The 15,456-nt window shown below is 41.1% G+C and overlaps 1 protein-coding gene across 1 annotated transcript in view; it reads right to left on the bottom strand.

Moving 5' to 3' along the window:
• The window catches only part of ELOVL2 (ELOVL fatty acid elongase 2), a 43,949-nt gene that overhangs the window by 20,544 nt on the left and 7,949 nt on the right, over positions 1 to 15,456 (bottom strand). The window contains exons 3-4 of the mRNA XM_006769735.2: positions 7,017 to 7,080; positions 745 to 932 (exon numbers count right to left, since the gene is read on the bottom strand). Of these exons, the coding sequence (XP_006769798.1) occupies positions 745 to 932; positions 7,017 to 7,080 (252 nt within the window). The remainder of the gene's footprint in view (positions 1 to 744; positions 933 to 7,016; positions 7,081 to 15,456) is intronic.

Raw genomic sequence — 15,456 nt, 5'->3', positions numbered from 1 at the left:
AGACAACTGTGTCCTCAGTGTCCAGCCCTCTCCACGTGCACCTCATCCTGTGTTTCCAGCTTTTTCCACGTGCACCACGTCCTCAGCTGCCAGCCCTTTCCACGTGGGCCTTCGTACCTCTGCACTTTACTTCCACACCTTCTTTGAGTCTCAGTGTGCTTTTCTCTTTCCTTCTAGTTGTAGAATTTCCACTCAGCCAGCCTTCCTGTGGTTCTGGATGATGTCCGTTTTATCTTTTAGTTGTATTTTTGAAGTAGTTGTGTGAGGCAGCAATTTCTGGTGTTTACCTATGCTGTCATCTTGGTTTCTCTCCCAACTGCCAGTTTAAACCAGCAGTCAGACATCCCCTGAGGGATCCCGGATTGAGAGAGTGCAGGTTGGGTAGGGGACACCCCCACCCCGTGCCTGAATTTTGTGCACTGGGCCTCTAATAATCCATAAAAGGAGAAAATTATTACATATGATCTTTAAACACCCATTCAGATCTAAACTGTGATTTTAAATTACAATGGAAGACTAAGGACTAAAGAAATAGGCCTAAATTTGGATAAGATAAGTTCAAGTCAGAAACAAGACTTAGGGGCTTTTGGTAGGAATGCTATCAGGTGCAGGAACAGGTACCTGGGACCTAAAGCAGCCCGAGCACCTGGGAAGCTCTGGGAGGCTGGGTGGACTTGCCCTTAAATGCCTCCCAATGAAAGAATAGTGGTGGGACAGAGCCGGGTTAGCTGCCCCGGCACTTACCTCCGCCAGCATGTACATGGAGAGAAGTGTGATGCCAAGGTTGTACAAGGTGAGGATGCTCCTCAGGGAGAGAGCAGGCCTGTTCTTCATGCATTTGTTACCCAGCCATATTGAAAGCAGATACATGACAGTAAGAGAGAAGGTAGGGAGGTAAGAGTCCAACATGAACCATCCTCTGACTCGAGAATCTGAAAAGAAACAGACAGTGAGAATCCTGCAGAGTAACACTGCTCAGTTATAAGGTACTAGTGTCCTGGTGCATGGATTCATGCACATTGAAAGGAAATTAATTAGAAGAAATATTTTAATATTGCTATTCACATCTTGCTAATGAAAACAAAATAGGATTCTACCGAGTCTCCTATCTACCTACTCCAGGACTTCTGTGAGGATCAAATGAGGGGCATGGGAAAATGCTTCACAGACATTTGGTTAAACTGTAAAATGTTTGTACCTGGCTATAAAGCAAGACGGGTTCGTGGACTGAAGAAACTCCAAGGATGTTAGTCGCTAGGAAGAGGAAGTTGAGTGTTGCTATGTGACATCATTACCCGGTGCCCACAGTGACTGTTTCTGGGCTGGGCTGTGGGCCACATTTTGTGCCATGGGGTCTTGGCAGCATCGGCTGCGGTTTGGTGGGGTGTCGTTCTGAGGTGATGGTGAGGCCTGTGTCCCACTTGGGGAAAGCCTAGTGTTGGTTTGCCGGTGCCAGGTCGGTGGTGCTGTTTATTTTTAAACTAGAGGCCTGGTGCATGAATTTGTGCACAGGTGGGGGCTGCCCAGCCCACCTCAATCGGGGCCAATGGACCAGGCCAGCTAGAGGAGGGGCTGTGAGTAGTTGGCCGGCTCGCTCCACCCCCTGGTTGAACTCCCGGTGGAGGGGACAATTTGCATATTAGCCTTTTATTATATACGATGGCCAGTGCATGTCATGGCAGCTCCTGTGTTGAGCATCTGTCCCGTGGTGGTCAGTGTGCATCATGGCCACTGGTCGGATGGATAGACACTTAGCCTTTTATATATATATACTAGAGGCCCGGGGCAAAATTTGTTCTGCATTCGGGGTTTAGGCCCGATCCCACAGGCAGTTGGACATCCCTCTCACAATCCTGGACTGCTGGCTCCTAACCACTCGCCTGCCTGCCTGCCTGATTGCCCCTAACCACTTCTGTGTCAGCCATATCCACTCCCCTGCCAGCTTCATTGACACTGAACTGCTCCCCTGCCAGCCTGATCGCCCCCAACTGTCCTCCCCTGCAGGCCTGGTCGCCTCCAACTGCCCTTCCCTGCCAGCCATCTTGTGACAACGTGGGGGCAGCTATCTTGTGATGATGTGGGGGCGGCCATCTTGTGATGTGAGGGTGTGAGGGTCAATTTGCATATTACCTCTTTATTATATAGGATATATTGGCACATACATTTTGGTGGTACATACCAAATACAGCAGGAGACACTGTGATGCAGCATTAAGGAACTGAAGGACAGGAAAATTAACGAATGTGAGAAGTAACAGTCCTTGAATGTCTACTTTGAAGTAGTTACTATGTTTATTTAATCAGTAAATATGAAGTATGTTTGCCACTTTATGGGTAAAAACACAGCTCAGAAAGCTTTAGTAACCTGCCAAAGGCCATACAATGGTCGGCAGCAGAGTCACAATTTGAATTCACGACTGATGCCCAGCCCACCATACCTTGCTGCACAGGTGGGGGCTGCCCAGCCCGCCCCAATCAGGGCCAATGGGCCAGGCCAGCTGGAGGAGGGGCTGTGAGCAGTTGGCCGGCTAGCTCTGCCCCCTGGTTGAACTCCCGGTCGAGGGGACAATTTGCATATTAGCCTTTTATTATATAGGATGGCCAGTGCATCCTAGGGAGAAGTCTGGAGGAGACAGGAGAGAAAGCTTATTGACACTGTGTCCTATATTCTAAAACCCATGCTGGCCAGAACTTTCCCTGGATCACTGTGCAGCAACCAAGAGTGGGTTTAAGTTCAGTTGATCCGAAGAGATCAATGAGATTTCAGAAAGACAAGCATGAGAGCTGAGCTAATGAAGGCAAAGCCTTGGAGCTGATGATTCAGAACTGAGAGCAGAAAATAAAGCAAGCACCCAAAGCTTGACCAGGGACTAGGAGTACAAACAGCCAGGAGGCAAGAACCTAGGTACATCAAGTGTCCCTTACTCTGGAGAGTGAAAATTTAAAAACCTAAATAAAACATACATAATAGCCCTGGCCAGTGTGACCGAGTTGTTGGGAGCATCTTCCTGTACACCAGAATGTTTCAGGTTTGATTCCAGGTCAGATGTTTCAGTCTCACATCAAGGTTTTTCTCTCTCTCTCTCCCTCTCCCTTCCTCTTTCTCTAAAATACATAAAAACATATCCTCTGGTGAGGATTAAAAAAAAATAATAAAACACATATAATAGAGCTATAATATAATGAGTAACACCTGAAAATAATTATGGACATAAAGTGATTTTTGTTCTTTATACTGTTCTTTTTTGTTGTTTAAATAAAGAAAATTATTTAGCCCAGGATTATAAAAATGGCCTGCTGTAAAGAGTTGTAAGGAGCTGGTTTCTCCAGAGATAATGCCCTTTTCTTGATCTCTGTGGTTCCCTCAGCCTCAGTCTCTCTTTCTGTTCTACCCAACCTGTCCACCAGGCCCTCTTTAAACCACCACCCTCCAGAGTGCCACTTCTAAGGAAAGTGTCTTTTCAAGCTCTGTCCCATCACTTATCCTGCCAACTTTCCCCTTTTGTGATAAGGATAAAAAGGTAAGAAAGGAGCATGCAGGTGACTAACAGGCATTACCTTTCCCAGACTAGCTCGTAATTATTGGTCATAAAAGGCTTTGCTATGTGCCACTTTCTAATTTGTATCTCAACATCTAAGGCCCTGACTTCTGAAGGAAGCTACTTCCTACTGCTCTTTCATAACACAGCTCCTCATCAGCATCAAATAATCACCACTTCATAATTCATGTTAGTATGGCTATAATACTATTATAACTAACATGTACTGAGCACTAATTCTGTGGCAGACACTGTTCTAAAAGCCTTTTACATGCATTAACTTAACTCTCAATCCATCTTATTATATAGTTGATAATATTTGTAATAGCTTTACTGAGATATAATTCTGACACAGAATCCTATAAATATTTAATATGTACAATGTGATGAGTTTGGACACACACACACACTGGTGATACCATTATCATAATCAGGATAACAGACACAAGGTGATATTGTTACCCCCAGTTTACACCTGAGAAAAATTGAGCTATAAGAGGGTAAAAAATTAAATAACTTGCACTAAACTGCTACCCTTTCTCCTACTATGGTTGAATTGTAGTCCCTAAAAAGATATGCTCCAAGTCCTAACTCCTCATATCTGTGATTGTGAGCTTATTTGGAAATTAGGTCTTTGCAGAGGTAATCAAGTTAAGATGAGGCCACAGTGGATTAGGGTGGGCCCCGACCAGGTGACTGGTGTCTTTAAAAGAGGAGGTTTGGATTCAGGGACACTCTGAAGATGAAGCAGAAATTGGAGCAATGCAGCTACAAGCCATGGAAGGCCAAGTATTGCTGGCAACCCCCAGAAGTGAGGAGAGAAGTGGAACAGATTCTTCCCTAGAACCTCGGAGGGAACACAGCCATGCCAACATCTTGATGTGAAACCTGTAGCATCCAGAACTGGGAGAGAATAAACTGCTGTGTGGTAAGCCATGCAGTCTGTGGTACTTTGTTACTGCAGCCATAGAAAACTAATACCCATGGTTTACTTGATGGCTCTCCAATGGTTTCAGATGTGCTTTTACCTTCTCAACTACAGTATATGCTCCATGAGACAAAGACTAGATCTTATATTTCAATTGTCTCATTTATAACTTACATCCACGTAGTGCTGAGTTGAGAGGAAATAGCCTATACAATAAAAGGCTAATATGCAAATTGACCACCACACCCTCACACAAGATGGCTGCCCCATGTGGTCAAAGATGGCCATCCCATGTGGTCACAAGATGACCAGCAGGGGAGGGCAGTTGTGGGCGACCAGGCCTGCAGGGGAGGGAAGTTGGGGGGATGAGGCCAGCAGGGGAGGGCAGTTAGGCACTCCCCCCTCCCCCGACCCCCAGTGCGCAAATTTCATGCGACGGCCTCTAGTACTAATATATAATTAAATGTATACTAATTGGCATACTGAGTCAAGCACATATTGCAAACCTAATACAGCACCTAAAGTTTTTGTTTCCTTATGTCATAGTCCTAGAAATATTTGTCAAAATTGTGACAGAAGATCATAACTGATCTAACTAAAATATGGGAGCAAATACCTGTTGGAATATTAGTATCTTTGGGACTTGAGAGATGTCAGCTCTTCATCTGTGTCAGGTATTTGCCCAACATCCTCTGATGGTACTGATATGGTGTAGGTAAACTGAGAGAAGACCTGGGGATACTTCGAAGCTTACCAGGTGGCTGCCAGCCAACTTAAATTTGTGCCACCTTTAGGAAGGGGACAGGGATTCATGATGGTCTAGATGTCATTGTGGGGGTCAACTGATCCAGTTGTCAAATGCCAATCTTACAGTCTCTTTGCTACAAAGGAAACTTCCACAAAAATGACCACAGCTGAGTAAATGACTGTAATACTATCCTTAACTGATCCCACAGTCATATAATTCCAGATCACCATGATCTTACCAATGGCAACGTTCAGTGTGAAGTTGGCTCAGGGAGACTGTTATTTAACTCTCCAGTGGGAGTGTCAACTACTAGTAGAAAGTCACTGTCACCAAGAAGCCTGCATGTGTGAGTTAGGCATCATGCCCTCTACACTACCCACTACAGCTGTAAGCAGAGACATATTAACTGAGTAGGTCCCACCCTGCCTGTCCCATGGGGTCATCACAAGGATGAAAAGGAAAAAGCAAAACAGAACCAAAGACGATGGGAAAGTATTTTTTAATGTTCTATACAATCACAGGGTATCAATTCATTAAAACTATATAGTCATTCACTTAGAACAGAAACTGGAGAGTGGTCTAAATAATCTCTAAGTGGTTCTGTTTAAAGATTTTGAGAAACAGAAAATCTCTTTATCCCCTCTCCCCTCACCAATAGTGCTGAGGAAATAATTTGCAGATTTTTTTCACAGCTTTGTGATACAGCAAGGCTCAAGTGTAACAAAACATGTTGTTTAAAATTTGTTCATTTGCAAAATAGATAGTGCCTACTGTGTTCTTGGAGCTGTAATAAGCACTGGAGAGAACAGTCATAGTTCCTGTCCTCATGGGAGAAAGAGCTATTAATAACAATAAGGTTGTTTATGAAGGAAATAAACAGAGACTGAAATAGAGTATAATAAGAGGCCTACTTTAGAGTGGCAAATTCCCTGACATCTTTGTTAGAGAAAAAGGTAGCATTTAAGCTGATAACCCGAAGTATGAGAAGGAGCTCACTATATTAGAGGATGAATGAGGAGGAATTCTAGGCTCAAGGAACAGTGTATGAAAGAATTTTATATATTTGAGAAAGTAAAAGACTTCAGAGGTCAAAGTGAGTGGGGAAGTAGCACTGAGTGTTGGAGAGAGCTGGGGCTAGATATACAAGGGTGTGCAGTCCATATAAGAAAGCTGGCTTTTACCTGAAAGGGCCTGAGTGTTAAGCTAGAGCACCACATACTAGGACTTAGGCCTTTAAAGTATTATTCCAGCTGATACTTAATAAGTAATTGGAAGGGGGAGACTAGTTAGGATAACTTACAACCACTCAGTGCTGAGCTGAGAGGAAAGAGTCACTAAGTATACATCGACTGGCACGTTGCAGTAGTCATAGAGACTGGTGACGGAGGAATGACAGCGTTTAGAAGCTCAACCTAAGGGGCCTGGGCAGAGAATGCCCAGAGAGCAAGGGCAGAAAGACAATATATGAGTGCATATGAGGAAGGTAGAAGGTGAATGGCCAGTACAGCCAGGAGAGAAGCAGCATACATTTAGAAGGAAAGCTACTGCCTACTTGGGTAGCCAGAGAGACACCAAAGGAAAACATTGCATGCACTCTAGTTCTGCTTCCTGCTCCCAGAACTTTAATCCCAGGAGAAATGGGGCCTTTGGATGTTCTGGGAGAAGGATGTCAAAGGTGAGAGAGGTTAAGTCTCTAAACAATAGGTACCCTACTATTTTCAAGACACTGGAACTGACATAATCCTCTTCTATAACAAAATACTGTGTTCCTTCCCCATTAAGTTCTCGAGTAACTCACTCACCTCGAGGTCCAAACATATTGACCAAAAAAGCATTGATTTCATCATCAAAGGCCTTTAGAAGCTCCTGAAAAGATAAAGAAAACAATGATTAAAGTGGGGGTTTTTTGGTTGTTGTTTTTTTTTTTTTGGAAACTCAAAACAAACCACTATTAACAATGTGCAGTTAGGAGAATCTCCAAGGGTCCTGGGCTCAAGGACGTTTGACTGCAAAGATTTCGGGAAACTGAACCAGTAAATGTAGCCTCATTTCTCACATGCTTCGAAAGATGTAGAAGCAAGCAATTCCTCTTTCATTTCCTTAGGCAAGAATAATTCTGAAAAACAGGCATGGTACATTTAAACATTGTAGGGTTGTTGGCCTTAATTCCACTTCCCTCTACAATGCTTAGAGGTATAAGCAGTTCCATAAGTAACTTCTATTGTTGCAGTTAACGGAAGTTGTGTGCAAGCAACACGGAAGTCTACACCTACAGGATACAGTGTAATTTCTAAATGAAAATTCAGTTGAATTGTATTTCATGTAGCTGATTCTAAAGCTTTAAAGGGCACTTCCTTTCCAAATAAGGAAATTAAGCATTACAGTGATTTTTTCTATTATCTTTACATTTTGTTTTCAAAACTTTTTCATACATTAACATCTATTTAATATTACAATAAACAGTGTCACTAGGGTACAAAGATTAATTATTGCCACTTTAACTGGATTCAGATTGGGATTAGAGAATTTCTGCTAAGAATCTTAAGCTTGATAAACCAGTTTCTGGCACTAGATTCAGCTCCTATTCATGCTGGTCTGTTATAATACTGCTCAAAATATCTGCTGAGGTGTCCTCTACACCTCTCAAGCAAAGCAAACTAGAGACAGAGTACTCCCCAACCTTCCTAGGAAAGGGATCTTTGATGAGGCCTCTGGGCCCATGGGTTGGCCCCTGACTATATGTGAGTTGAGTGTGAAGGCCTTTAGTTCATATAGAACATTCTCTATTATCAATAGCTGGACTGCAGTCAAGAGCATGTCATTCTCAAAGAAAATGTAAGTGACAGAGAGGAAAATTAATTTACTGGTATCTGAAGAGAAGGTGTACATGTTTAGTGACTGGCACATACCATTTGGGTCTATTCCTTATTCAGATCCTGAGAGAAATTTCAAGGAAACTTAGATTGTTGGAAATTTAGGAAGGAGGATGAGGATTAGAGACTAACATTCATTAGTACCTACGACTGCTGGCCAGTGTATTAGGAACTTCATTATTCCCTGATATCGATATAAAGAGTATCTGGGATAAACAAAGCGTGTAGTTTTTTTTGTTTCTTTTGTATGTGTGTGTGTTTTTGTTGTTGTTGTTAATCATTATCCAAGGACACTTTTTCATTGATTTTTAGGGAGAATGGAAGGAAAGGTTGGAGGGGGAGAGAGAAACATTAATGTGAGAGAAACATGTCAATTGGTTGCCTCCTGCACGAACCCTGACCAGGGCCACGGCTGGAGAGGAGCCTGCAGCTAAGGTACATGCCCTTGACCAGAATTGAACCCAGAACCCCTTTGGTCCACAAGCCGACACTCTATCTGCTGAGCCAAACTGGCTAGGACAAAGCTTGAAGTTTTTAAAGTGTTTTTATCTTTGGCTTCTATGAAGGGCATCTCAGGAGACCTCTAGGCTTGAAGATCAGTAACCTAACATAGTGTGACAGAGTAACTTTTGTTGCCCTTAGAATAGGGCAACTCTGTCTAGATGACTAATTCTTGAGCAAAACCCTACTGACGTACCCACCTTCATAACAAATACCAATGAAATCTCTCTTTCATTGCCACACCTACCCACAAATATTTAAACATTTTCAGTTTGTTTGCTAAGGTTCAAAATCCATTTTCCAACATCTGTAAATCTAAGAACACTCTAATTAAAGGTCACAAAGATTTTATTCTTTCTATAATCTTGCAAAAACGTAGTCACAGCAGAAGAAGAGCGGAAACAAAAGTAAATGAGGGGAACCATGAAGAGAGAGCAGAGTGAAGAAAACGAATGAGAAGGGGCATTCCATTCTTTCAGTCATTAATTCACTGACTCACTGACCAGTTATTTAAACATTACTGTGCTGCCAGCTCCATGGTAGATGCTGAAATACAAAGTCAGATGAGATGGGTCCTTATCTTCACACAGGATAATAGAGAATAAAATCTACCATTACCTTGTGTCTTAAGTATGATGAGAAAGGTTTAAAGGGATGTGCTGTAAGAACCCAGAGGAAGGAAATACCATTCAGCCATAGAAAAGAAGGAAATCTTATCATTTTGACAACATGAATAGACCTTGAGGGCATTATGCTAAGTGAAAAAAATAAGTCAGAGAAAGACAAATGCTGTATGGTCTTACTTACATATGAAAAAATAAATAAAAAAACTCAGAGAACAGGCTGGTGGTTGCCAGAGGTGGGGCTGTGGTGGGGGTCATAATGGGTGAAGGTGGCCTTAAGGTACACATGTCCGGTTATAAAATAAATAAATCATGAGATGTACAGTAGAGTGACTAAGGTCAGACCCTGTGGTATATCTGCAAGTTGCTAAAAGTAGATCTTCAAAGTTCTCATCACAAGAAACAATATTTGTAACTATGTATATAACTAGACTTATTGTGGTGGTCATTTCGCAATATAGAAAAATATCAAATCACTATGTTGTACACATGAAACAAAAAAGAGAACATGGCGGCAGGACATTTAATTCAGATCTCTTAAAAGGAGAAGCCTTCCAGGAAAATTGCTGCTGCGGCCGCGTTCTGAAAGAGCCCAGCATCATCCAGATGGAGAGGAAACGGAGCAGGTGAGGGTAAGGGTCAGCGCATGCGGATACACGGAGACGTGACTGGGGAAACGTCTCTAGGGACCTGTATGACAGAAACAAAGCCAATGCTGGGAAAATCAGAAACATGAAAACATTACTTCTTTATTTCTGGGCTACTTAATACAGTTAGTAAGAATGTTATGTAAAAAGACAATGGTGAGATGAGATCAGATCAAAATTTACCCTGGCTTGGTAAAACGTAAGTATGAGTATGGAGTTTGGGTAGTGTTAGTCAGCTAAGGATGAATGCTTAGCAAAGATGATGAGAAGAGCTTGGGTAATGCATTAGTAGCTATACACTGGATTCTATAGTATTTGAAAATGCAAAAGCATGCAGGGCAAGCTCTCAAGACTAACCCCATAACCTAGGAGCTAAGCAAAACCAATGAACCACCTGCAGCACTTCCTTCAACCAGCGTCTTTAACAGTTGTTGTGTACATAGCACTTCACTGGACATATGACGAAAAAAAGAACACAGTGGTTGATTCAAAAGCTTATAGACAAATTGGGAAAGTGATAAATACAAACAAAGGTAAATAGAAAACAGTCGAGAAGAAAGAGACATACAGAACTGCCACAATCATGGAAGATGCAGTAGGAGGGATGACTTACAATGGGTTTTAAAGATGGTCAGAATTTGGATAGATTAGAAGAGAGAGGAATAGTACTGCCCTTGGACCTTGGCAAGGTGTGGTCTCCTGAGCTCCATACTTTAGACGGCCCCACTCTGGTCATCCTTTGGCCATCCCCCTCCACAAAGGGAAACATCCTTTGAACCCAGGGAAATGCCTGCCTATGGCCACAGCTTCCCACCTCCAGACTATGTTCCAAGTACCCGGGTCACAGAATTCCCTGCCCAACAACAACTCTCTGAGCCCACTTCCAGAACAAATTTAGTGATTTCTCCTTGCCCACTTAGTGAAGTCCATGTCCTATGACTGTGGATTCAATTTGTGACTATGTACAGCAATAGGTGAAGGAGAGAAAGACTGGAAGCCAGTTGGGCCTTAGTTGTGTATCCCTGATTGTCTACCACATTTGGTGATAACGTAAAATGGTACGACTACTTGGAAAATAGTTGAGCAGTTTTGTGAAAATAAACATTCCACTTTCGGGTGTTTATGCAAGAGAAAATAAAGCATCTACCCATTCAAAGACCTGTCCACAAATACTCATGGCAACTTTCTTTGTAATATCTAAAAATGGAAACCTCCCAATTACCCATCAACAGGTGAATGGATAAACAGATTGTGGTACAGTCATACAATGAAATACTACTCAGCAACAGACAGGAATGAACTATTGATGCACATGAATAGATCTCAAAATTTGATGCTGCATTAAAGAAGCCAGACAGAAAAAAAAGAATACATATTACGTTTCCATTTACATGAAATTCTAGAAAATACAAAGTTATTTATGTGACAGAAAGCAAATCCTGGTGGCTGGGGATCTCCAGGGGAGGGCAACAGAATATCCTTCAAAAGTGATGGTGAGATAAGGATATTTTCACATATGTACCAGCCAGCAGAACTGCACCACAAAGTATGCTACAGATGTTCTTCATGCCCAAGGGAAATGATTCTACAGAAAAGAATCAAGAGCACCAGAAATGTCTCTATATCATTGAAGAGTCATAATTTAGAGCAAGCTGGCCTCCAGCCACCTTATCACATCAGCCGTAACTGCGATCATCTCTTCCTCCATGCTCATCCTATTCAGTAGCGGTGATCCATAACATCTGGGTGATGTCCTATACCTGTTCCTTCTACCTGGCCATGTGACATGCACCTCCCAACACCGATAGATTGGATCTACAGGTACTCCCTGCCTCAGAGAATACTCGGGAAACAGGACAGCCATGAAGGTTTTGGTTGGGACTTCCACCCAGCTCTAAATGGAGCGCAACATAAAGCAGCGGCATCTAATCGGAGGCCATTTCCTGGTCTGTTCTTGAAGGTACAAACTCTGTAATCACTGTGAGGACGGCCTCATCCTGAACATCTTGATAACCCACGATTTTCTTTAGCAAAGGCAGTCTCTCAATCAGAATCCTTAGCATTGTGATTAAATAAATTCCACCATGCTTTCTCTGATCTTTAAATGACAGGACTCCAGATTCAGTTTTTTCCCTTTCCTTCTTCCCTTCCTCTCTTCTGTTACTTTCCTTGTTCCCTTTCTTACCTCCTTCCACTCCTTTCTTTCCTCCCTTTTCTTCCTCCATTCCACCTTTCCCTTCCTCTTTTCACTTCCCTTACTTCCTTCCTTTCCTCCCTCCTTCACTCACTCATCCTTCTTGGCATTCCTTCTTTTATTTATGTTTTAAGTATTTTGTGGTTTTTAGTATTTATCTACCATGGGCATTTAAAAATCCAGTGATTAGATATCTTGTCCTATTTTGTTGATGTCATTTTATAGACTATTTAAAAAATATTTTTCAATCAAAATAGTTATTTCCCACCACCAACTCCCCTTTTCACTGCTTTTTAAAATGAGCAAAAGCCATTAAGATGACAAAACTAAGTTTGGAAGAAGTCATAGTATCAAAATCCTTAACATTCTTTTTTAGAAATCTATTTCAGAGAAAACGAAATCTGAAGTGCTCAATGACAGCAGCTCAGGAAATGGGATCTGACCAGCTCTGGAATATATCGTATTTCAGACTCACCAGACACAGCTCTGAAAGTCTCCCAGGAACTTCGGGGTCAAGACTGAGAGACAAGAACATGGAATCTCCCCTCGGGGCAAGGGGCACAGACTAGAGTGCCATCCCACAGTGAGTCTCCATGCTATTCCCAGGGCTCAGGATGGATGTCCACTATGGAAAGCTCTTTGGTAGACTCCTGAGGGACTGTTCCCAGCCAGTCTCTCATGAATTTGAAATGTGTTCACAATTGTGAATGCAACTAGGTTTACAGAATGACTAAATGTGGGCATAAAAAATTCTTTGCTTTCTTGCAGCTGACTTTACACAATGTATTCATTCATATTTAACAGATACCCCTAAACTGCCTTTGTGAGGTCTACCCAGTCAACATCTCGTCCTCTCACTACTGTACTCTAGAGGGAGCAAGAGACTAAGTTAGAGGGAGTGTAGGCAATAGGGAATTATTATTCATTTATGGAAACTCTAAATCTTATAGAGTAATTTTCATAAGATTGAAAGTAAGGTATTGAAGAATCTGTGGGAACATTTATACTTGGTTACCACATCTTCAGGCAGATATAAACTGAAGAAGAACAATATGCTACCCCCGAAATGCCACTTTTTAAATTAAAGTTACTTAAGAAACAGCTGGTGCAGGAAGAACACACTGACCCTCCTTCTCCCCTGAAGGCAGGAAACAAATCTCTTCCTGTACTAGGAGGGTAGCTGGCATCCTTATCACCAGAGACAGGGAATTCAGGGCAAGAAGGCAGTATAAACAAACCTTGTTACTTCTTCACCAATTTACTACTGCAAGCCCAAACTCTTTGTCTTGCCAATTCTTCACAAATTTATTGTTTCCTTGTCTAAAGGGTATAAAAGCTGCCTGCTTTGGACACTTTTTTGAGTCTTACAATTTTTATAATTTTTATGGCGTTCCCATACAATTAATTTTTTTTCTTCCTGTTCATTTCTGTTATGTCAATTTAATTATTAGGACAGCCAAAGAACCTAGAAAAAAAAAAAGGAAAAGTTTTCTGACCCTACAAAATGAACTAACCACAACGATGGGTAATAATAGCTCCTGCCAATATGTGCCAGGCATTTGATATATATTTGCTATGATTTTTACAACAGCTTTGCAAATTGGATATTGTTCCCAGTTTACAGATGTGAAAATTGAGACTGCAAACTCCAGTGGAATGCTGTGTGAAATGTGAACTAAAATAAAGTTCAGTAACAATTAATCAGTGTTTTTATGACTGCATATTGAAAGGTTTCAGGGCTGGACAGCAGAGGAAGGGCACATGTATATATTTCTTGTGCTATAGTCCATCTCAGGATCCTCAGCTGATGAAGAAAATGGGGCTGCTTATATTTGCACTCTGGGTAATGCTGACACTGTAGGACAGCATAGTGATTATAATTAATACTATATTGTATATTTGAAAGTTGCTAAAGTCTTAAAAGTTCTCATAACAAGAAAACATCCATAACCACACATAGTTAACTAGACTTACTGGGGTTATTGTTCCCCAGTGCATAGAAATATTGAATCATGGTGTACATCTGAAACCAATATAATGTTATATCTCAATTTAAAAAAAAAACCTCAGAGCAAATTCTGACTAGAAGGACATGTCTTTAACTTGGTGAAGATACCAAAAACTGACAGCAAACATTTTATTTAATGTCAAAACTTCAGCTGCATTCTCTAAAAAAACTGAAAATAAGGCAAGGATGTGGACTTTCATTGCTATGTCTAATGGGTACTGAAGATACTGGCCAATACTATGAAGAATGAAAATCAAAAGATACAGGTATTGGAAGGGGAGAGATAATATATTACTTTTTGCTAACAATAGAATCATAAACTTAAAACAACCAAGAGAATCAACAAATAAACTGTCAGACCTAATAAGAATTCAGCGAGATTACTAGACACAGGACTAAAAAACCCATTATCATCTTTCTACTTTAGCAATAACCAATTAAAAACCAATAGTAACAAAACTGCAAAAATCTAGAAGTTAACCAATAATACATAAATTCTTCACAGAGAAAACTTTAAAATTTGATAAAAGACATAGACAATGGTATAAATAAATGCAGAGACATTTTGTATTTTTTTCGGAATAAAGATGTCAATTCTCTTCAAGTTAATCTATATATTTAATACAATTCCTATAAAAATTTTAGTGAGCCTCTTAAATAACTATCTACTTACTCTAATTTTTTTTAAATTTAAATTCTTTATTGTTGAAAGTATTACATATGTCTCCTTTTTCCCCCATTGACCTCTCCCTGGCTGCTCCCACCCCCCAGCACTCTAAAATTTTTTGAAATGATCCAGCAATTCCACTTCTGGGTATATGTTCAAAGAAAATGAAATCTGGAAGAGATATCCGCACCTCATGTTCACTGCAGCACTGTTTACAACAGCCAAGACATGGATAGGACCTAAGTGTCCACTGACAGATGAATGGGTAAAGAAACTATAGTATGTCTATACAATGGAAGATCATTCAGCAATCAAAAAAGAAGGAAATCCTTCAATTCCCAACAAATCGGATGAGCCTTGAGGAAATTATGCTAAGTGAAGTAAGTCAGAGAAAGACAAATATATGGGCTGGAAAAAAGTCAAAGTCAGAGAAGGAGAGAGTAGAGGGTCCTGCAAATGTTCTTCCTTTTGCCTGGATGGCTCCTAATCATCTTTTGGTTTTTCCCTGACAACTCTCCTTTTCCCAAACTTGTCAAGATCCTCTGTACCTGGCACACACTAGACTGTAACTCAATAAAGCATTTGGAGAATGCATTTAGTAATGAATAAATTTGCCAAAATCATACCAATACCAGGAATGGGGCTAGCAAACTTCAGGTGTCCACTTTTGACCTCTTTTCCCTTTGATATTGTGATAGTACTTGTCCATATATATATATATATATATAT

This window comes from Myotis davidii, unplaced genomic scaffold (genome assembly GCF_000327345.1).
Source record: "Myotis davidii unplaced genomic scaffold, ASM32734v1 scaffold62, whole genome shotgun sequence".
NCBI lineage: Eukaryota > Metazoa > Chordata > Mammalia > Chiroptera > Vespertilionidae > Myotis > Myotis davidii.
This window is presented reverse-complemented; position numbering and strand designations above follow the sequence as displayed.